Here is a 21,619-nt window from a genome sequence, read left to right as displayed (position 1 = left end):
CATCATCTTCATCCACCATCCAGCTTTAATCTTCACCTCTCAACGAAATAAAACGCCTCGGCTCTCGTTGAGAAACGCTCGGTTTAATAATACTCGCCCCCTAATCGCCGACCGACTCTCGAAATTCAACCTACCGATGCCGTTGATTTATTAGCGCCGCCAAAAAAACCTTCGGAATCCCGCATCCTTCCTCTCGTCCTTTTCTTCAGCCTGCCTGTCAATTGCAGTCGGCCGTGAAGTGAACCTTTTAGGAAAACATCTTTAGAAAGACACGAGGTCGTTGGTTATCGCTCGCCACGGCACACAACTGCCTTCCGCTAGCAACAATGCGACGCGGCGTGCTCATCTTCATCGTCGTGAATCTCCTGATCGTCGCTTTCCTCGTCCGAAATGTCTTTACGCTGTTGACCCTGCTGGTCGAGGACGCCTCGGAAGACGCCATCCACCGCACTGATTTCCCATCCGCGGACTCGGGCTCGCCAGAGACTCGCCCCCAGATCATTCCTAAGATCATCCACCAGACCTATATCAATGAGTCGATTCCCCCGCAATGGGTCGAGCCTCGACAGTCTTGCCTCGAATTGCACCCAGACTATGAGTATATGGTTCGTTATCCTACCTTTTTTTTTTTTTGTGTGTGTCCCTCAGGCTAACTGTTGTTATTGCAGCTCTGGACAAATGAAAAGTCGAGAGAGTTCATCGCGACTGAATACCCGTGGTTTTTGGAGACCTTTGATGGCTACAAGTACCCGATCCAGCGGGCTGATTCTATCCGCTACTTTATCCTGAGCCACTATGGCGGCACCTACATTGACTTGGATGATGTTCGTACTCTTGTTCACTCTCTACTCTCACGATAACTAACAGTTGTTAGGGCTGCCAACAACGCCTTGACCCCCTTCTTTCTTACCCAGCCTGGGTCCGCCGAACGAAGCCTACGGGAATCTCCAACGACGCAATGGGCTCAGTGCCGCAACACCCTTTCTTCCTGCGCGTGATAGAGTCTCTGCAGGCATACGACCGAAGTTGGCTTCTGCCATACATCACCGTCATGTACTCGACCGGCCCGCTATTTTTATCTGTTATCTGGAAGGAGTACATGGGCCAGTCCAGGGATGCCGAACGCGTCCGCGTACTGATGCCGGAAGAATACAACGGCACCCCATGGAGTTTCTTCACGCACAACGTCGGCAACAGCTGGCACGGTGCTGATGCCCAGCTTATCTTCTGGGTATGCTACAAACTACATCTACAAACAAAGTGCTTGACTCGTGCTAACCTGTGTATAGATGCTCCGCTACTGGGTCCTATTGACCGTGGTCGGCTTCACCCTAGCCGGCGTGGTGGGCTTCTGCATGTGGTCGGTTTACGGCCGATTGCTGGTGGCCGGCCAGTACCGATTCCGCGCCCGAGGGTCTTCTCCCTCGAGACGCCGCCCATTGAGCATTATGCCCAACTTCCTCCGACGGATCAGCTCGAAAACATCGATCTCATCGGACGAGGAAATCGGTCGCAAGTCGGAAGGCTACTTTGATTAGCCGTGAACAAAACTTGACATGACATGACGGCTGTTTTTTTTTTCTCTTTTCTTCTTCTACCCCCTTTTTAATTCTTTTTCTGTGCACACACTATAGAACCTTGCTACTTAGCATTTTGCATATCAATGACTTCTCGAGCAAACATTGCTTGCTGTCGTTGCATGGCGCGTTTGATCTTGTGGGATTGATTCCTCGCTTGTTGATATTCTTCTCTTGCACAGTCCCGAGTGTGATGGGCACTCTATTTCTCGTTCATGTATGCCTATTATTGATTTTAATGTGTTGTGAGGAGGGCCTGTGCTACAATATCTAGCGTATGCGTAAATATGTATTGAATATAGATCTGTATACAATAGATCGTTACATATCAGAGATAACTTGCAAGTCATAGCGTATTCTAGCTTACATTCCAGTGACACATCGGCGCGGCAATAGTCATCTTTTATTTCCCCCTTCTTTTCATCTTTCCTCTTTTCATCTCCAAAAAATAAATGCCAACAAAATGCGCCTATCCACTCTCATCCCTTTTCTCGCTCTGGCTCTCGTCAGCGCAGCAGCAGCCCTAACAACTGACCAACTCCTCACCATCTCACCCAACTCCTTATCCTGCGCCAACGCGCCCGCCGCCGGTGAATGCGCGACCGCAGCCGACGCCGTCCCCATCATCAACGATGTTTTTACTAGCTACCTAATTTACAGTCCGGGCGAGCAGGCCGCGCTGCTCAGTTTGATGGCGTTTGAGACTGGCGATTTCAAGTACAATCGGAACCATTTCCCTGGGGTTGCGGGGCAGGGCAGTGCGTTTTTTTTTTAAACCTTTATACATGTGTTTTTTTATTATTTTATTTTTAATTTTTAAGACGGTACTAACGTGATAAAAAGCGCGCAATATGCAATCCCCCTCCTTTAACAAACAATACGCGTCGTCGATCCCCGAAATCAAGGACCGCGTCAACAACAACGTCAGCGCAACCCTCGATCTGCTCTTGTCGCGCGCACACTGGGATTTTGGCTCGGCCGCGTGGTTTCTCACGACGCAGTGTTCAGAGGAAGTGCGTTTGGGACTGTTACAGGGCTCGCAGGCTGGGTGGGAAGCTTATATCTCGGGGTGTGTGAATACGACGGTGACCGAGGAGCGCAGGGCGTATTGGAAGCGTGCTGTGGATGTACTTTTTTGAATTGAACTTTTTTTTAAATTATATTCATTCTACCTATATCCATTGATTCGTTAATCTAATATTTTATATCTGTTTACTCAAAAAACAAGCACCCTCTCCCCTTCCACTGGTTGTATCTCTTTTTCTTTCTCCGGACCTGATCCTTCTGGCTGTCCAAATACCAGCTGGGCCTGCAGTTTCCACGACGACGGGATGTTCCAGAGTTTATGCACATTTTCGATAAAAGTGGTGCTAAAGTTGTAGTGTTGCAGGTTACAGCCGAGACCTTCGTTGTCGAGGGCTGTCCAGGTGATGAATTGGTGTATTCCGGAGGAGTGTGCGGACCCTTTTTACACAAATTAGCTTTATTGTTCTTTATCTTTTTTGGAAGCAAAGAAAAAGTATTGCATACATTCAGGAATGAGGCCCTGGATAGCCGGGTTCTTGTCTTTCAATGCGTCGAGCGCAGCGCCGTCTTCGAACCACAGCACCTGCAAATAGATTAGCATCTCAAAAATACAAACAATAAGAAGAGGGGGAAAACCTACCGTCCCATACGCGGCTCTCAAACCAGCAACTTTCGTCTCCAACACGGGTCTCACAGCCGGCGGCATCTCTGTCTGAATCACCTGCAACCCAACATCCCACAGTTTCTCATGCTGCTCGCGAAACAACACAACCGCGCGCGCAGACTGCACGTTGAATGCGCTGGGCGCATGTCGAACAGTGAAATTGACGATTTCTTGGATGCGCGTGTCTGGGATGGGGCTTTTGTTGGTGAGGCGGTAGGTAGAGCGACGGGATTGGATTGCTTGGAGGAGAGACATTTTGATTTTCTTTGTTTGCTTGTTGGCTTGTTTCTAGAATTGAATTGTTTTCTCGTTGATTGTTATTCGAGATATAGAGGTAGAAAACATATGGTTTATATAGTTTTTGTGTGTCGGTTTATATATTTCCTAACTGGGCTAGTGCCGGAAACTGCAGCGCCGACTTGTCGATGCGACGGGCTGCGCTGTCGGCGAGTCGGCCCGCTCTATACAACTAGGGACAAGGCTGTATTTCTACCTGTGTCTAGCTGTCGGTGCGCGGCAGAGTGAGTCCGTTGGATCTATTAATATGTAGTATTTACTATGGTATTAGTATATTTTTTTGACTGACTCGTGATTGGCCAATATCTTTGAAACTACTACCAGAGCACGGTACGGAGACAGTGCTATCTCCGAGCTCAATATTCTCATTATTTTCATACAACTCTCTATACAATGTTCTAGAGTCTATACACTAGAGAACCCCCTTCGTACTCACAATATCGCCCGCGCCCACCTCACCGGCAGACCGGCGCGCACACGCCGTCCGCACCGCAACGGCCAACGCCTTGAACGCACTCTCAGCACGATGATGATCGTTTGCGCCATAAGTACAGCCCACATGCAGCGTGACGCCGGCCGCCTGCGCAAAGCTCTCGAGGCCGTGCGTGATCATCTCCGTGCTCAAATCGCCAATCTTCTCGCGCTTGAATCCCAAGTCAATCACGGCATAGGCGCGGTTCGACAGGTCGATGACGGCCCACGACAAGGCTTCGTCGAGCGGTGCGTCACCGCGGCCGAAGCGTGTGAGAGATGCGCGGGCGCCCAGGGCGTGTGTGAAGGCGGTGCCGAGGCCGAGGAAGGTGTCTTCTGTAGTGTGGTGGTCGTCGACTAGATATGTCTGTTAGAAGAAACGAAAAAAAAAAAGAGGAAGGGAGAGAACACACTGTAGAGGTCCCCCTTGGCACGAATTGCCAAGCTCCAGCCCGAGTGCTTCGCCAGCGCATGCAGCATGTGGTCCAGGAACCCAATGCCCGTGTTTATCGTAATCTGCTGGGTCGACGTGAACTGAGTAGAGTGCGGGGCATTCTTGTCCGGGATAACGCCTTTCTTTGCGGCTGCGATGTCTTCGGCCGACTCGGGCGCGGGGAAGTGGTCGCTTGCTCCAAAAGGAAGCAAAGCGCCGCCGTCGAGAGAGAGCGAGACTTGGATTTTGGTCTCGTTGGTGATGCGCGAGATGGACGCTGTCCGACGAGATAGCGTGCCGGCCATGGTGGGGGGAGGGAACTGGGTGGGTGTTGTATTTCTAGCTAGCTAATTAGCTAGTTGGATGGATGGATATGCGATAAACAGCTGGCTAGCTGAATTCAATTGAATCGATCGAGTCGTGATCTTGATCGAACTGCTTAGTGGTGGTTGGAAGAAGTCGATATTTTTCTCCGCATTCGGTCAGACAGTCGGCGAACCTCCCATTGGCCCGGCGTTATCCCGCCGAGAGAACTTCAAACGTGAACCTCAAACAACAAACAACCTGCATTCTTTATTGCATCTCATCGTGGCTGGCCCAGATCGGAATTTCCACTGACTGTACTGTATGTGATTGGATTGAGATGCAGAGAAAAAAAAACTAACACTGCCTGCCAAGTCTGTAGATCGACCGAGCATCGTCCTGTCCATCGCCGTCCACGTCATACGTGCATATCTTGGCCATCGATCGTATCGCAGACCGCTTCTGTCAGATCTTTCGAAAAGAAAAAGAAATACATGCTCGACTGAATCTGCACCGAATTGACGAGTCGCAACAACAGTTCGCACCATGCCGCCGCCCACGAGCGTGCGAGCCCAGGTCGAGCCGCCCGAACAGATCACCAATGAGGCGGTCAAAGGGTTTGCCACAGGTGCTCTCCGAGTATGCTTTTTACTTGCTACTTTTTGGGGGCGTTGTTTGTTAACGATCTGCTAGTTTGGCTCCATGTCTATCCTCGCACATTTGATACTCGTGCTACCGCACCCATTCACATTCGACAAGGCCTCTCCACCCACCAACACCGACACCACAACATCAACATCGACATCAGCGTCTAGCAAAAAATCTCCCTTCTCAGCACATGGTATTCGCCAGCACGTGTTCTACCGGCCGCTCACGTCATTGTCCGAGAGCTTGGCGCCCATGTCCCGCGTCTACCGCGGGCTGACACCACAGTTTAAAGTGTTTTTGCACATTGCGGTTATGACTCTGGGCGGTAGTATTTGGGCGGAAAAGCGGGCGGGCGAGTACATGGAAATGCTGAGGAAGAAGAGGAGGTTGGAGAGGAGAATGGGGGAGTAAATCGCAGTAATTTTATGGGTGCTGGCGCTGGCGCTGAGACAAATTTATATTGGGCCATCCATTGGTCAATTGATTGGTGATGGCTGTAAATCCCGGGGTAATAGTCTGAATATATGCATGGGATAAACATAATATGTACACAGTAATATTAAATAATACACGTACGTCAATGCCATTGCGAATCCCGCACTGACTTCTTTAGCTCTCAACCAAAAAGCGACTATAAGTGTAGCATGATAAATTATACGCTGGCAAGAAAGACATGTGGGCCCGATGTCTCTGTTTCGTCATCGTCCTGCTGATCGGGCTAGTCGACGTGTCAGAGAGTACTTTCAAAATCAAACTGGGCCGGCAAACATGGTGAGTTAGCAGGAGATTTTCAATTGATCCATCAATTGGCGATTATCCTCCGTAATTGCATGAATTGATGATGCTAATAGTGGTACTCCGGAGTGATCGTGATATCTGGATCGGGTTATCGGCAGAGTGGGTCTCCCGATTCAAAGACCACCAATCAGGATGCAGTTGGAAGCCAATCGACCCAATCAGCGAGCGCGGCTGAGTGAGACAAGGACTTAGCGCCGCCCCGAGCAGCCAATCAGCAGCGCGGATCGAGGCGGGTGCCTTCCGTTCCCGGCTGTTCAGGCTTGCTGATTGGCCGACGGCGGAAGCTCCGAGCCCCACGCGCCAGTGGTTACTTTTTTTCGATGTTTTGCTTATTTTGTTTGATTATTTGATTATTTGAGTCGCCAGGCACGTCAGCGTTTTTCTCTTGTCTTCTCCTCTTGTGCCTTCTGTCTGGCTGCTGCATCTCGTCCGGTCCTGGACCTCTTTCTCTTCTCCTTCTCCTTCTTCTTCTTCTTCCTCCTCTTCTCGTCTTCGCTTCTCTCTTATCATCTCTCCTCTCCTCCCTCGAGATCCGTGCGTCACTAGCTACGTACTCGACGTTTGCAGTCCTGACATCACGGTCACACAGAGACACTTGAACAAAACCTCCAGCTGGGTTGCACGTCTTTCTTCCTGTTGTCGTCTTGGCATCCGCATCCGGCTCTTTCTGCTGCCCCTGTGTGCCTGCCGCCCCGGTTATCGTCGCTATCGTCACCAAGTTACTTATCGCGGTTATCTCCATCACAGCGTCTCGCCACCGCCAGCCTCAACCTGCCTCCGTCTGCGGCAGTCTGGCAGCCATCCGGATTGTTGCGACCAGTTGTCCCTTTATCTCCCCTTCGATGCCTTCCGCCTCTTAACCCCGGCCTCCAGGTCGCCCCCCCTCACTTTTGCCCATCTTCCTAGTTCCCATGTGGCTGCTAGCCTGTTTTCTTCCTGTTCTGCTTGCCAGAACTATTCATCATACGAACGGTCGGGTGCTGTGCTAATTCCGTGCTTCTTTTCTTCTCCTCCTTCTCCTCCCTTGTATTTATTCCCGGCCCTGGTTGGCTGGAGTCCAGCCTTTAATTCTGCCGCTGTCGTCCTTGTAGCAACCTGACGGCATCATCGTGGGGAAGCGACACCATTGACACCGCTTTAATAAGAACCATGGCCGAAACCCTGGTCAACAAGAAGCAGCGGAGAAAGAGCTTCACTTTCTTCCACTCCTCGTCGACCACCACCCCTATTCCCGCCTCCCACGACCGCTCCTCCTCAGACGGCCTGTCCTCGACGAAGAAGCGAACTCGACGCAATTCCGGCTTTTTTGGCACTCGAGACCAGAGTCCTGGTCGCTCGACAAATGTCCTGCGCCGGCCGCAGACCTCTGCCTCGGAATCGGCTTTCTCTATCGCCGCTCCTCCTGAGGCCCACAAACAGCAGCGCAAATCTTTTCAACGAAACAAACGATCGTCCATGCTTGGCTCCTTACGTTCCTTGCAGTCCTTTGAAGACGATGACAGGGCAAATAGAAGCCCTTTACTCGACGATGACGACTCCAATCCTCCGTCACCCCATCCCAAGAGATTACTCGGCCACGTCGTCTTACACCATGGCGAAGTCCAGACAGCAGGGACCATGTGGCGGAAGCGACACCATTACCTAGTCTTGACTGATACCCATTTGATTCGTTTCAAGAGCCAGGGAAAGGCATCTGATCTATTCCCCACCATTTCAGCGCCTTCCGGCCGAACAACCCCGGTCAATCGCCAGTCGATCGTCTCTATTGCGTCTCTACAAGACCACGGTGTATCAGCATACAGTAGCGATATTGCGGCAATCGCCTTGACTAGCATTGTCTCCGTTCACCGAGCTGATGATTCGAGGCACCAGTCCACCCTGGAGCTGTCCTACCTCGATGACCGAACCAACAAAGCCGCCTTGATGGCCATTCAGTTCGCCGACCCTGACGAGCAGAATCTTTGGCTGATTGGTATCCGTTCGGCTGCCCACTCCATGCGCACGCTAGAGCCGCTACCTTTCGAGGGCAGAGCCTTGGAAAATGCCATCAGAGTGCTTGAGCAGGATCGAGACTATGACCCGGAGAATTTCCAGCTTTTCCGTGTGGTACAGCGGTCTTCAAACAAGCTCGCCAATCGGTCCTCTGCCGACGAGATTGTGAAGCTGTCCGCAACAGTGTACTACCTTGCCATTGGCCTCCATAAAATACATCTCCTCCCTCTTCAGAAACAGTCAAGCCGGTCTTCGCTCATTTCTCTCAGCGAACTCGATAACGGCGCATCCTTTGGATTGATGGCTTTAACTTCGCTGTTAATGCATTCCGGAGATGATAGGTTTCAACTGACATTTCGGTAGGCCATCCCTCTTTTTCCTTTTTTCGCTCTTTTGGCCCTTCTTCTCCTTGTATTTGATTGCATTGTAACGCTGACTTTCAAAGGGTCCCTCCGGGTAATCCATGCTTTTTACACCTGGCTTCGGTATCATCGGTTGAAATCGCATTGTGGATTCGCCAGCGCACGGAGTTCTTACGTCCTCTTTGGTTGCACCAGCCATATGAAATCATAGCTTCTGCCGAAGTCGTTCACGGCGATCTTATCCCGGCCCCAGAGCTTGACGAGGACTTTGGCTGTTTTGACCGCACTCTCATTGCCTACTCAGCCAGCTATGCTATAGACACCTCAAACATTTGCTACACTATCGATTTGGACTGCGAAGATGCTCCTTGCTTCAGGCTTCTACCTCCAGCCGCCAGTCGACGTCAACATTATACCGTTCTGGAGCTCCTGGCTGTTATGCGGGCCCTTCGTTACAATGAAACCTTTGTCTCCATTTCGTTCAGTGGCATCAGCCTCGACGCTTTGCAGAAAACTCGTGACTCCCATGGACTCGACCCCGATATTCTTGTATCCAGGACTGGGTCACCGGTCAACATTGCAGGCCAGGATCGCCTGTCCCTGTTGTCTCAGGAAATTCGTGCCTTGGCGCTGAAAAGCAAAAGGTTACGAAAAGTCGACTTTTCCTTTTGTTTATCGAGAACTCCTATATTTGATAGCGGTGCCCGTGATCCAGGTTGTGGTATTCCCGAAGCCATCTTTCCACTCTGTCGTCGACAGTACACAAATGTCGACTGGATTGTCCTCAACGGTATCAAACTAGGTGATTCAGACCTCGATTATTTGGTCGATGCTGCCTCTCAACGGACTAGCCATTTGCGAGCCCTCGAGGTAGGAGACTGTGGTCTCTCTGTTCATGATCTCGATCTCATCTTGTCGACCCTCATTACTCAGGAAGCAACCCTGGAAGCGATAAATATTTCTGGAATCCAAGGGCGACTCAGTCCGGAGCTTTTCCAACAGCAGATCGGCTACTTTGGTCATATCCGAAAGATCAATCTAACCCGTGTCGCTAGGACTTCGGGGCCCGGCCCCCTGATCGCACCTGAGACTTTGTTGAACTGGCGTCTGGAAGAGCTCTCTCTAAGCCAGACTGCTATGAATGAGCAGACTGTGGATTCCATCGCAGCTTACTTGGCGAGTGACCGGTCATCGTCTCTTAGGACTCTACGGTTAGATCAATGCGGACTGACTGGTGCGGACGTTGCTACATTTCTTCGTTGTATTACGCAGAAGCCTCAAACCAGTCGAGAGATGCATCTCCATGTCAACGAGAATAATTTAGACACCGACTATACTCTCTTGTTTCAGGCTATTGCAGAGAACCATGCCCCAACTCACCTGTCAATGCGCATGATCGATTTCAAGAAGGAAGAGCATTTTCGGGAACTGGTTGAGGCGGTGAGGAAGAATACCACATTGCGCTACCTTGATATCTCCAAAGCATCACTCCCTTATGACGCTGGCCCAGAAACCTGCGAAGCGCTACAATTGATGTTTGAAGAAAATGAAACCCTGGAGGAGCTAGATATCAGTGGCGAGTACGCCCATTTGGACGTCGCTCGTTTCGGTATTGGCCTAAACCAGGCTCTGACGGGCTTACAGAAGAACAAGTCTTTGCGTGTGCTCCGGATTGAACACCAAAAGCTTGGTCTGCCAGGCGCGAGCACCTTGGCAACAGTTCTCGAGCATAATTCCTCCCTTCGTGAAATCTACTGTGAAAACAATGACATGAATCTCCAGTCCTTCACGGTTCTTGTTAATGGTCTTCAGCAAAATACCTCAGTCATTCTTCTCCCTAACATGAATTCGGACCGCCATAATTCCTTGGAGAAGATTCGTCGGGAGATTGAGAATATCCATCGCGAGACCGCTCTGCATCCTCCTAGTTCTGCTGCCAGTTCTCTTCGTCGTTCGTTCCACGCTGCCATAGCAATTGGACAGCCATCTGGCGGCCATAAACTTGCAAAACATCAAGTCTCGCCTCAGCTGTCAAAAGGCAGCTTTATAGGTTCTTACTCGTCCTCTCAATCCCTGGCAGAGCCGTCAAACTCGGATCCTTTGAGACATGAAGTGGAAACCACACTGCTCTCATTAAACAACAGATGGGATGACGAAGTGGACCGACTCCGTCAGTGTTTGTATAGGAATTATTGTATTCTGCACGATATTCCTCTCGATAGCATCGATCACAAAGAAATAGATCCGAATAAGCCTACGGTAGTTGACGAGTCTCACCCTGGCATGTCCAGCGATCTTTTTGCTATGTTGGGAGATATGCACAAGCTTGATGTGAACGGGCCTGCGAAAGTGTCCGACTCATCTCAGGTAGATGACGATGCCCTGGAAGATAGTTCTGCAAGTGGATCACCTGTCATCACAATGTCGAGCAGCTTTTCTACGCGTACACTTGAGTCTTTGAAAGTGGGAGAAACAACACGACCTGTTTCACCGACTTCAGTTGCCTTCGAGAAAGCTGCTCGCGTCAGCACGGCAGAGTATACTGCTTCATCAAACTCTTCACCTCAGCTCGCCCTTCCAGTCCCTGCAATCCGAAAGACAGCTCATACCGCAGAAAGCATCCGAAGCACTGGCAGTTCCAGTAACCTGTCCACAAGTACAGGAACCGGGTCTAAAAGTTTCCACAGCACCAGTGGCCTGGCAGCGTCTTCGTTGAGAAAATTGCTTCCCAACCGCCAGTCGGCGATGAGAGGCATGCGTCAGTTTAGCAGTTTTGGAGACTCGAAAGAGTCGCTGAGGGTCAAAACGACTGATGCACCGCCGCAAATCAATTGGACACTCCCGCAAATGGATTTTGAATAGTCACTTAGGCTATACTCTTATTACATACACTACACGAATTGTCTACTTTTTTAGACTGACAGAGAAGAATTCTTTGGGATTTTTGCACCGCCGCTAGTCGGCAGTCATCTGCATAACTCTCTTGGTCGTTCTCCTTCTAATACCCCTTGAGCTCGGTCTTTTCTCTTTTCTCTCTCTTTTTTTTTGTTCAACTATCCAGTGACTGCCTGTGTTTTTTTTTCATGAATTCTTGAAAAGTTTAGTTCGACGTTAAAACGTTACCGATGATTTTTCCTTGTTGGACTCCACGCACGATACCATCTCATTATTGCTTGTTTACTACTTGACTATACATTTGACTTTTTTTTTCAACGGCTGTTTTTTGTTTATCTACTTGTTTGTTGCCATCATAGGTAGGATTCATGTGTTTTTTTTATGTGTTTAGCGTTCTTTGTGCCATTATACATACAATTGAATTGGAAAGCCAGGGCTTATTTCTGGACGATGAACATGCATTTAGTAATTACCTATATAACAAACATGTGCGATGCTAGGGTGAGCCTAACGGTACTGCTTTATACTCAGTCGTAGCTCTAGGATCATCGCTTAGGGAACAGGACCTACGAGATCCAGAGAGCACACAGGGTCTAAAATAGGGACCCTAAAGTTACTCACCCAGAGACCGATGACAATACGTCGATCGGGCACAGGATTTTGCAGACGGTTGACGACACAGGAATCATGTCATCGAGGCAAAATGATGATAGAATGGACAAAATTTTCCAACTTTGGAAAACTTGGATTACAGATAGAGGAGATACCCACGTAATACGAATACCAAGAAGTCCCGTGTCATAATAAGGGCGAGGACTCTAATTCAAATGAAAATAATAGCTCCCACATGGATCTTAACAATTAGCTATGTTACCCGTTTAGTGTTATCAGGAAGGCTGATGATGGGAGTGGTGACGAGACGGTGCTAGGAGGTTTTGTGTTCAGGAGGAGTGATTTCCTGGATGTGAAGGATGAGAAAGAGAGGGAAACCATCAAACTCGAAACGACAGTCTGGAACTAGGGCATCTAGATATAGTGTGGGAGATTGGATGTTTAGTTTCTATTCAAAAATGTCAATCATCAAAGGTGTTAGGTGGGATGGGAGCCACTCATCAGAGTCGAGATTTTAATCTCATTTTTTCTTGGGCATATGATCACAGGCAAAAGACGAATAACCCGGGATACTAGTCATAATAGCCCGATGTTTATATATCTTTAGCATAAACCCTCTCTAAAGTATTAGAAAAGATGAAATGATACAACCTTATTACTATTCAATAAATACTGTGCCTCTCCCAAGGAAGAAATGCCATATTTCAATGATCCAGACAATGCATGGACAACAAATGATGCACCTCTCGCTCGAAGTTCTCGCAGACTTCGCCCCGCGATCGTGGTCGAATTGGACTTTCTCACTGGCCAAGGCGATCTCTTCTCGCCGGATCGATCACCCCAACATACCTTCGGTTCTAGCTATACAAGAATCAACATTTGAAAACACAAAGGGCTTTAGCCAAGCAGCTTTCGAGTCAATGAGAGGAATGCTACCTCGGATTTCCGGGGTCTGATGTTGTATCTTTCTTTGTTTCAAAAAAGATGTACAAGACCCAGTTTGCAGGTCGCGACTCTATCGTGAATAGATTGTTTGGGCTTGGCATCCAGGGTATAGATGTGGCTTATCCGTCCGGCGCCCGGATACCGGATATGTAGTGTTCGTAAACTTATAAACATGGCATGCGCTTTTATAAAGTCTTGCTCTTCAGACTAAACAGACGGCTTTATTCTCAGACCTTTCTTGGGGCTAGATATCGGGCATATCTCGATGGGATCGTGCTGAGTGGTGGTATGTTCGGTATCCGTCGATCAGGACATGCAGTGACCGGAATGCGCACACCCCAGCAACATGCAAAATACACCATGCGCTTTTGTAAAGACTCGGTTTCTAGGCTACAAATGAATCATTGTATGGACAAAAATTTTTGGAAACAAATATCTAGGATTTGGGGCGAGGTTGGAGTTTCCGATGTCCGGATACCTAGTCTACTGGGTTAATTGTTGGCCGGGTCCTCAAGTCTGTGCACGCGTAGAGATAGCGTTACAGCATGGATCGTTATATAGAGTGATATGTCGTCCTTCTGGTCTTTTTTAATCCATATATCTTCCCATCTTTTAACTGTCTTAATAACATGACAGCCACACTCCCCGAATGGCGCCATCTACCGCTCTACTGGAATTCCGATCCACGGCTGGTTATCTGTTGGCCTTGTGGCTTCGTCATTGAAATAGCCTAGGCGAGTCCTTACCTGTGGGCGAAGCACCAGATTCCTCTGGAGCAGCGACAGAGGCTGATGGGGTATCTCTGTGAGCACAGATTTCAGGATCCGGGATATTTCTTGGTCCTCGCGCCGTTGATAAACGAAATTTACAATTTTGATGAGACTAGATTTGCTCTCGGGATCATTGCCACTGCAAAAGTTATATGCAGTCGTGATAGATTGAGCAAACCAAGCCTCATCCAACCTGGAAATCGCGAATGGGTCCCTGCTGTGGAATGTATAAGCACACAAGGATGGGTGCTTCCTCCATTGATTATATCCAAACCCAAGCATAAACAGACTGATTGGTCAATTACTCAATCACCAAATGGATGGACATCAGATGAAATTGGATTACTTTGTCTTCGATAAATTTACGAGGTATCGTAAGATTGGAAAATACCGGTTACTGATATTAGATAGCCACAGTAGCCATTTAACGCCGGAATGGGATCAATATTGTCATGGCCATGACATTATTTCTATATGCATGCCTCCTTATTCCTCGCATCTATTGTAGCTACTTGATGTGGGTGTTTTTGCTGTTCTTAAGCGCCGCTTCGGATGTGTGGTTGAGGATTGGATGCGCTGTGGTATTAACCATATTGATAAGCATCAATGCTACCAGGGATACGCGAGGAGATTTATACTATAAGAAATATTATAGTGGATTTTCGCATATAGGCATCTTGCCATAATCCTGAATCGGTTCTATCTCAATTAAAAAATTACTGTGAAAATACCAACTCCAGTGCCTTCAAGACCGGGTACCTCGTCAACCAACAGCAGTACACTTATAACACCTCATAATATTCGGACTTTGCAGCACCAGGCCAATTCTATAAAGCGACTTTTAAAGCGACGTACTACAAGCCCTCTTTTTCCTACAAATCAGGCTTTTAATCAGATGATAAAGGGATGCTCGTTGGCAATGCATTCTGCAGCGCCACGGTTGTTCGGCCTGATGTCCGATTGGCTATAAACCCGTCAAATTGTGGAGAAAATAGACGATACGAGAACCTTGTTTGATTCGAGGTGCAGGGGGAACGGATTCTTGAATCCTTTTTCTGCTGGCTTGAAGTCAGCATTGAGTACGGAGTAGACTGATCTGCATATGCTTGCCGATAAGAGTATGCCAGATGGCAGATGGGGCTGAAGATATCAGGGATGTGATTGGCTGAAATGTGATTAGTCCTGGGGCGTGCTTCCACTTGCACTAGTCCTCTTTAAGTAGCCACGATGTTTGGCTAATCAGAAACATCGTCTACCGTTCGGAATGGAATCATGTAAGGACTAATTATGTCTGGGGACTCGGGGAGTCATGTCGGAGGGCCGTTTAGCTTCTTATGTGGAGTATTAGAAGTACGTCATATCCTAAATATAACAGCGAAGCATGGACTCAATAATTTCAGTCTACAGTTGTTCATAGGTATAAAAAACAACGTCTATCTCCCTGCCGCCTTCAAATCATTATCAATTGATCCAACCGATTCACTTTTCAATACTCCTTAGTCAGGACTGATTCATACTTTTACTGAGGCTACTTTTACAGAATTCTTACCAACAGCACATTCATCTAGAGTATCGAGGCTCAGAATGGCCCTTCACCATGGCAGTACAGCTTGCCCGATGCCGTCCCATCTGCGTCCTGGTGCGCAATTTAACGCCAATGGTCTTTCGAACTCAATAAACTAATTTGCTTCTCAACTAGATGCATCCAAAAACTTTGTCGGCGACTTCACCTTTCACCATTTTAATATGATACTCTCTGGCGCTTGCACGGGTGTCACTTGCTTGGTGATCTTCACGGTTATGGCTCGGCATGCAACGCACCTAAGTGATCCACACCAACAGCTCAAGTAAGTTCAATAAGCCTTATTCTGAAGTAAGCGAATTATCGGAGATACTGACGGGAGTCGATTCAAGAATTATGAGAATTGCTACACTATTCCCATTATATACGCTCTATTCATTTCTTTCAATATGCTTTCCCAACGCATATGTCTATATGGTTGGATGGACAAAGGTTTTCCAAGGGGTTGCCCTGTATTGGTTTCTCATGTTGCTCTGCGATTTTCTCGCGCCGAACGACCGACACAGAGTTGAGTTCTTTGCATCTTTGAGCATTCCAAAGAGATACGGCAGAACCAAAACAACGAACGGGTTGTTGTGGTTGAAGGTTAGTGCTCTGAAATTTATAGCGGGAGATTCAACTGACTTTGTACGCTCGCAGCATACCTGGTATTTAGTTCTGCAGTACCCCATTGTCACATTCGTCCTCGCCATAGTTCAAAGCATCACGCAAGCACAGGGAATTTACTGCCTCGAAGGCAAAGGTGCCCATTTTTCTCACTTATATGTAAGTTCATTTAGTGTATTTTTGACAATGTATTTAGGTCTGACACTTCAAATAGATCACTGTCATTGAGATCCTATCACTTGCCGTGGCAATGACAAGTATCCTCAGGTTCCACAGCAATCTAAAGTCTTACATGCAAGAACACAAGCCAATGATGAAGCTCTTGGCATTTAAGATGGTTGTTGGCCTTGAGTTCTTAGAACAGGTCAGAAAGATCGACCCCTTTTTGATGTAAAGAGTGACGAAACCCTAATAAATAACAGATCATATTCATGATTCTGAACTCCACCGGCACCCTCAAGATTTCCGATACCATGACCTATGCAGACATTATCATTGGCTTACCTACCCTGATTATCTGTCTGCAGGTGGTCCCATTTGCGCTTTTATTCTACTATGCCTATTCCCTCAAGCCATACACGACATTGAACGTCAGACGTGTTGGTGATTCCCAGCAGTACCTGACTGAAGTCGACAGTGAGACCGGCAGCCCCCACGTAAAGCGCTATCAGGGTGGTCCCTTGGGAATTCACGCTTGGCTCGCATTGTTCAACCCAGTGGAGTTCTTCCGAGACATCAAATCGACATTTAATATGTTCCGTGATACAAAAATGGAACAGAGCGGATTAGGAAAAGCCTGATAAGTCAATGTTACAGGACGATTATTAAACCTATAAGTATGATGCAGAGTAGAAGGAGGAAATAACTCTGGCTGGAGCAACTTGATTTCTGGATATAAGAAGCAGGAAAATATGTATATATAGTGACAAGGGCTGGTCAATATTGATCATACTGGTGTCATATATCGAGAAAACTAAGTTTGAGAAAAGAGACTATTGTACATGCAAATTCTGAAGCTATGTTTGAGCAGTGAGTAGCTAGGTCCACATTGCTGGCGTGATCCAAAAGATAAGATGCACATCACAAACTTGGACCCAGACATCTGGAAAGCATGGCTCGATATGTGGAGGAAGGTGCAAAATATCGAGTCATGAAGATTACTGGAATTCGTGCGCAAAAGAGCAACCCAAAAATATCGAGCATCTTCATGATGTATGGAAACGATCCCGCTCTAGCATGTATTCAGGACGAGCCGTTTTTACCGTACCGAAACGAGACAAAGCCTGAATTTAGTACGTTACAGTAAGGCCATGTATTGTGGCTGTGTTCGAACATCTAGATATATAAAGTCATGCGTTTAGCACCGCTCTAGGATCTATGGGTGAGGCATCACGTGCGGCGATGGATTTCGGCCGTCGCACTTATTTGTTACATATAGCCTACTTATATAACAAATTTGTGCGACGCTAGGCAGCTCAGCGTCACGCCGCTTTATGCTCACCCTGGCTCGGGGATGGCTCCCGGATGGCTCCTGGAGCACATAGAGCCCGAAATAGGGGCCTGAGGCTGCTCACTGAGCACCCCTCAGGACTCGTAGGCCGCGACCTGGGTCAGGACCGTCACAGATTCTAGTATCTTGCCAAGTGTTGCTAGAAGAGAAATCAGCCTCTAGGTCTTTACCATGGTGTAGTTCTCTTTATTTAGCTTTTTAAGTAATATGATTTTTATATATTTCTATTGGCTTAGTACATAATGTACCTTTTTCTAGCAATACATGAAATAGGTCAAGAATTCTGTGCCTAATAATAGACAAGGTCATCTTCTAAATAATTATTAATAAGCTGTTATCTTCCGGTGCCTTTTACGATTTCGCGAAAAAATAGTTATTGCTTTATTTTTTTTATAGTGACGGTAGGCATCTCTACTAACGTTTTTTGTGGTCTAGGTCCTTCATTATCAATATCGCCTAGTAGAGAAGGAAAGAATTTAGTTAATAGCTCTTCTACTTATTGCTTATGATTAGTAGTAGTAGCTCTATCTAATTTGATGAGCTATGGTAACTTCCTGAATATGGTATTCTCTCCTAATTTTAAATACTTGGCGGCCTTTTATATGTTATTATTGTCTGTGAGGAATTTATTTTAGTGCTTTTCCTTTTGTTGCTCGATAACATTGTGATATTGTTTCTCTGTGTTTTCGGCCGTCTCTTCTAGGTTTGCTACGTTTTGTCCTACCTATCACTCTGAGCGGGCGTGGTTTTTCTAGTATATGTATATTTTATGGAGCTATATTAAGTTAGTGGTCCATGATTGCTTTACATATAATGATGGCTTGGCTGTTAGAGTCAAATAGACCTGCCCGAGCTAGGTTCCGTAGAAGAAGCCAACAAAATCGAACTTGTCCGCATTAAGGGCCTGCCTAACAAGCTCGAAGTCCCTTCATCATTAAGTATGAATCCAGGAAATTAACTAGATTGCCCGTCATATTCAGGCAACTTCGGCCAAAAGCCTTATTGAATGAGACTAGCTTTCCAAAGCCTTCGTCATTATCTGTAGAGGAAACCGCTACACTTAACGGCGTTACTGAATCCGATACCACGCAGGTCCACGCCAATTATGTCACAAGTGGCCAAGATGGCCTCACTCCATGTCGAGCTGATATTCGTGAAGTCGGAGCTGGCAGGAACGTCGAGGTCACCATTATTAGGTTAATAGAAGTCTTGAGAGTCTCACACCCTGTATTTTTGCCTGCTCGGATTTCACTTGGACATGGCCCGAACTTTAACGGTGGAGTGTAACTGGCGGCTTCCGGAAAAGTCGACAATAACGCATACATCCCATAGAGGGCCGCTCCTGTGATAATCTTCATATTTACAATAGAGCAGAGAGAGCTTTAATGGGCATGGTAGCCTGTACAGATTAGAATGATAGCAGGAGCGTCAACGCTGCGGCTGTCTCTTTCATACATTCCTTTAAGCAAACTCCAATCCCAGTTTTTATTGTTAAGTTTGTATTTTTGGCCCCAGCTCCTGAAACGTCCGTGTTACATGGCACGGTATGTCTCTCCGCAGCTGAGCAGCTCTCTATAGCGTACTTGATGCGCTTTGATGAAGTTGATGAGGCGGCGTCCATATCATATATATTTCTTTGTATGCATGTCTCAATGGATCCATGCCGAAGTGCCGCAACCGCGATGCCGTCAAAAATTTTTTGGGAAATCCGGCCCACAGGAAAACTTTGGGAGGTGCACCTGACTATAATAGAGCCCTCCTTTCTAATATCTGTCTAACTGCTTTGCTTCCAGCTTCGCCTACCTAGCATTAGTCTCTATACACTCAGCTAAAATATGGCCTCCATCATTCCACCGGTAATGAAACACTATCTGCTATCACATTTTATATTCCACACGCCGACCTTCTTCATATAGCCATGGATAGGACGATGCACCCACATATGGGATACCGTACACAGCGACCTTCGTGACGAACGGGACTATTATTCAGAACAGTTGTTGGATAATTTCGACAAAACGGAATTATTTGAGACTCGCGAATGCTTCTCAGAGTTTCTGACACGATTTCTCACAAGCCCCGATTGGTTGCTACGAACGTTGCATCCACCGATACGGCCGTTACCTTATGCACCGAATTTGGTTAGGAAGCTTCATTTTTTCTGTTCTGAATTGTTAGACTCCTATCGTCAAACATGCTTCCCGTTCGCCGCGTACAATCGCAATACACCATCTAGTTCCGAACTATACGGTATCTTGAAGACAATGTTTAGCTTTACGTCCAATTTTCCCAAAGAAGGAGAGCTCCTCGGAATGCTTTGGCCCGTTTGGGAGGAATTGGAAGAGCTATTACATTTTGACCAGCTTCCTCCGTTTGTCCGGTTACACTATGGCAGTCTTCCTACCGCAGTCCAGGACGCAGAAACGCGCGAAGAACCCGGGGATCAACCTTTGGGTCTAGAAGAGCTTTATGAGGAAGATTCGGAAGGTTCGGCTGATTTTTATCCAGAGCCTGGCGAAGAGGCTCAGGGGGACTCCCCCGAAGATGCCCATGGGGATTTTTCGGCCAGTGGACTGGTCATCGCAGAAAGAATACAGAAGAATTTACAAAAGGCTGACAATTGGAACGTGCAGCATCCTTCGATTGTGCTTCCAAGCTTAGGGCAGGTGGATAGGATCAAGCTCCTAGATCATATGATCTTCAAGGCCAAAGAAATACATCGATACGAGGGGTTTTTTCAGCAGGTTGGAGAGAACAAAGTGAAGGAAATCTTAGACTCTCTTCTGCCTCGAAAAATCAAAGATCTCTGTCAAAGGGGGGTCATTCATAAACAAAGGTGAGATCATTCTTGATCATGGAAACCATCAGTACTCTATACTGACCAGATGGTTTTGAACCTTAGTATCCTGGATCTCAAAGAGGATCTACGCGATCCCGCATCATCGAAGGACCCTGGTGTGTACTTGTATATCATCTATTAGACAGATGAGGAGATCTTCTGGCTGTATATAGACCAAAGTATCTGTCTGCAAGACCGAATCAAAGCCTACAAGGACAACCATTATAAGACCACAGCGTTCTGTCTACACTACCATATGTGGAACGAATCGACGACGAACGAAACAAGTTTCTTGACAGTCTTCAATGCAGATCTGAAGGATATGGAGACCAAGTTTACCGGAGTCCAGATCCAACTTTCTTAAACCTGGCGGAAATGTGGCTATTGCTATTATTTCAAACCTTGCCACGAAAACACCTGGCCGCATATACGCCAGATACGCCAGATACGCAAAAAGATAAATCCATTCCGTGGGCAAGTAGACCTCTCAACGTTGCTTTTCAAGGATTTAGGACCTCCAGAGACAAGACGTCAATGGGATGAAATGGCTGCTGGAGTTGGCAGAGAGACATTTGAGACCTTTCTTCGTTCACCGGATCCAGAAATCCGGCAGTGGGCCAAAAGCATGAGAGATGGATTTTTATCTCTTCGTGATTCTCCTGACGGAAAATTACGCGGATACTTTGCAAAGCAATTCGAGAGGTTCCTGGAAGCAGGCCATAGGGCACAAGAGCAAAACGTAATCGATAAATGGAAGAAGGTCCTAGAAGAAGGAGAGGAGTTCACTGTCAAGAAATCTGGAGAATTTAAACCCGGCAAATTTTACCCCAAATCTTACCTCACTAAAGGCGCATTTCTATTCAGAATACACCAAAAGCTACACCTTGGAATCGTTGAAGGAGAGAATGTCATGTTGAAGCTTAGTTTGACCAAGGCGTTATTATAATGAAGTATTTGGCTACTTGTTCACTATGTAATAAATCACGATCCCAAGTTACGGATTACCAGCAGCAATCAAATGTTACTGCCGCCGCGAAGGGGGATGGTGCAGACACCCCTTCTATCTCACATGTCTGTAGTTGTTTTGAGTAAGTAGGTGGTGATTTTTTATTAGGTATTTAGTGAGAGAGATTAATGATTTGTGGATACTCTTTAGAAATATCAATGGTTTCCCTCCCAATAATATCAATACACTCGCCATGCACAGATGAAATCTAGACCTAAATTATGTATATAGTACATGAGAAAAAATATCAAACTTGAGAAAGATCCGTTTGAGATGCAACGCC

At 47.1% G+C, this 21,619-nt stretch overlaps 8 protein-coding genes across 8 annotated transcripts; 6 read left to right on the top strand and 2 right to left on the bottom strand.

Moving 5' to 3' along the window:
* Positions 1-326: 326 nt before the first annotated feature.
* TRUGW13939_07174 (uncharacterized protein) lies at positions 327-1,538 on the top strand (the record flags this gene model as incomplete). Its single annotated transcript, XM_035490316.1, has 4 exons — positions 327-605; positions 669-824; positions 875-1,231; positions 1,290-1,538. 4 exons carry the CDS (start codon positions 327-329, stop codon positions 1,536-1,538), a joined length of 1,041 nt encoding a protein of 346 aa, XP_035346209.1.
* Positions 1,539-2,040: 502 nt separating this feature from the next.
* Positions 2,041-2,716, top strand: TRUGW13939_07173 (uncharacterized protein; the record flags this gene model as incomplete). The annotated part of the gene is made up of 2 exons (XM_035490315.1): positions 2,041-2,335; positions 2,421-2,716. 2 exons carry the CDS (start codon positions 2,041-2,043, stop codon positions 2,714-2,716), a joined length of 591 nt encoding a protein of 196 aa, XP_035346208.1.
* A 77-nt stretch (positions 2,717-2,793) lies between these two features.
* Positions 2,794-3,522, bottom strand: TRUGW13939_07172 (uncharacterized protein; the record flags this gene model as incomplete). The annotated part of the gene is made up of 3 exons (XM_035490314.1): positions 2,794-3,041; positions 3,108-3,186; positions 3,244-3,522. 3 exons carry the CDS (start codon positions 3,520-3,522, stop codon positions 2,794-2,796), a joined length of 606 nt encoding a protein of 201 aa, XP_035346207.1.
* Positions 3,523-3,976: 454 nt separating this feature from the next.
* Positions 3,977-4,773, bottom strand: TRUGW13939_07171 (uncharacterized protein; the record flags this gene model as incomplete). The annotated part of the gene is made up of 2 exons (XM_035490313.1): positions 3,977-4,392; positions 4,449-4,773. The coding sequence occupies 2 exons, from the start codon at positions 4,771-4,773 to the stop codon at positions 3,977-3,979; spliced, it is 741 nt and encodes a 246-aa protein (XP_035346206.1).
* Positions 4,774-5,317: 544 nt separating this feature from the next.
* On the top strand, positions 5,318-5,830 carry TRUGW13939_07170 (uncharacterized protein; the record flags this gene model as incomplete). The annotated part of the gene is made up of 2 exons (XM_035490312.1): positions 5,318-5,410; positions 5,465-5,830. 2 exons carry the CDS (start codon positions 5,318-5,320, stop codon positions 5,828-5,830), a joined length of 459 nt encoding a protein of 152 aa, XP_035346205.1.
* Positions 5,831-7,366: 1,536 nt separating this feature from the next.
* TRUGW13939_07169 (uncharacterized protein) lies at positions 7,367-11,433 on the top strand (the record flags this gene model as incomplete). Its single annotated transcript, XM_035490311.1, has 2 exons — positions 7,367-8,568; positions 8,655-11,433. The coding sequence occupies 2 exons, from the start codon at positions 7,367-7,369 to the stop codon at positions 11,431-11,433; spliced, it is 3,981 nt and encodes a 1,326-aa protein (XP_035346204.1).
* A 3,977-nt stretch (positions 11,434-15,410) lies between these two features.
* On the top strand, positions 15,411-16,781 carry TRUGW13939_07168 (uncharacterized protein; the record flags this gene model as incomplete). The annotated part of the gene is made up of 6 exons (XM_035490310.1): positions 15,411-15,432; positions 15,493-15,640; positions 15,708-15,960; positions 16,015-16,140; positions 16,196-16,345; positions 16,404-16,781. The coding sequence occupies 6 exons, from the start codon at positions 15,411-15,413 to the stop codon at positions 16,779-16,781; spliced, it is 1,077 nt and encodes a 358-aa protein (XP_035346203.1).
* Positions 16,782-19,755: 2,974 nt separating this feature from the next.
* On the top strand, positions 19,756-21,276 carry TRUGW13939_07167 (uncharacterized protein; the record flags this gene model as incomplete). The annotated part of the gene is made up of 3 exons (XM_035490309.1): positions 19,756-20,327; positions 20,394-20,446; positions 20,843-21,276. The coding sequence occupies 3 exons, from the start codon at positions 19,756-19,758 to the stop codon at positions 21,274-21,276; spliced, it is 1,059 nt and encodes a 352-aa protein (XP_035346202.1).
* Between the last annotated feature and the right edge of the window lie 343 nt (positions 21,277-21,619).

Source organism: Talaromyces rugulosus, chromosome IV (genome assembly GCF_013368755.1).
Source record: "Talaromyces rugulosus chromosome IV, complete sequence".
Classification (NCBI taxonomy): Eukaryota; Fungi; Ascomycota; class Eurotiomycetes; order Eurotiales; family Trichocomaceae; genus Talaromyces; species Talaromyces rugulosus.
The sequence above is the reverse complement of the archived record's forward strand: the minus strand, read 5'-3'. Positions and strand labels throughout refer to the sequence as shown.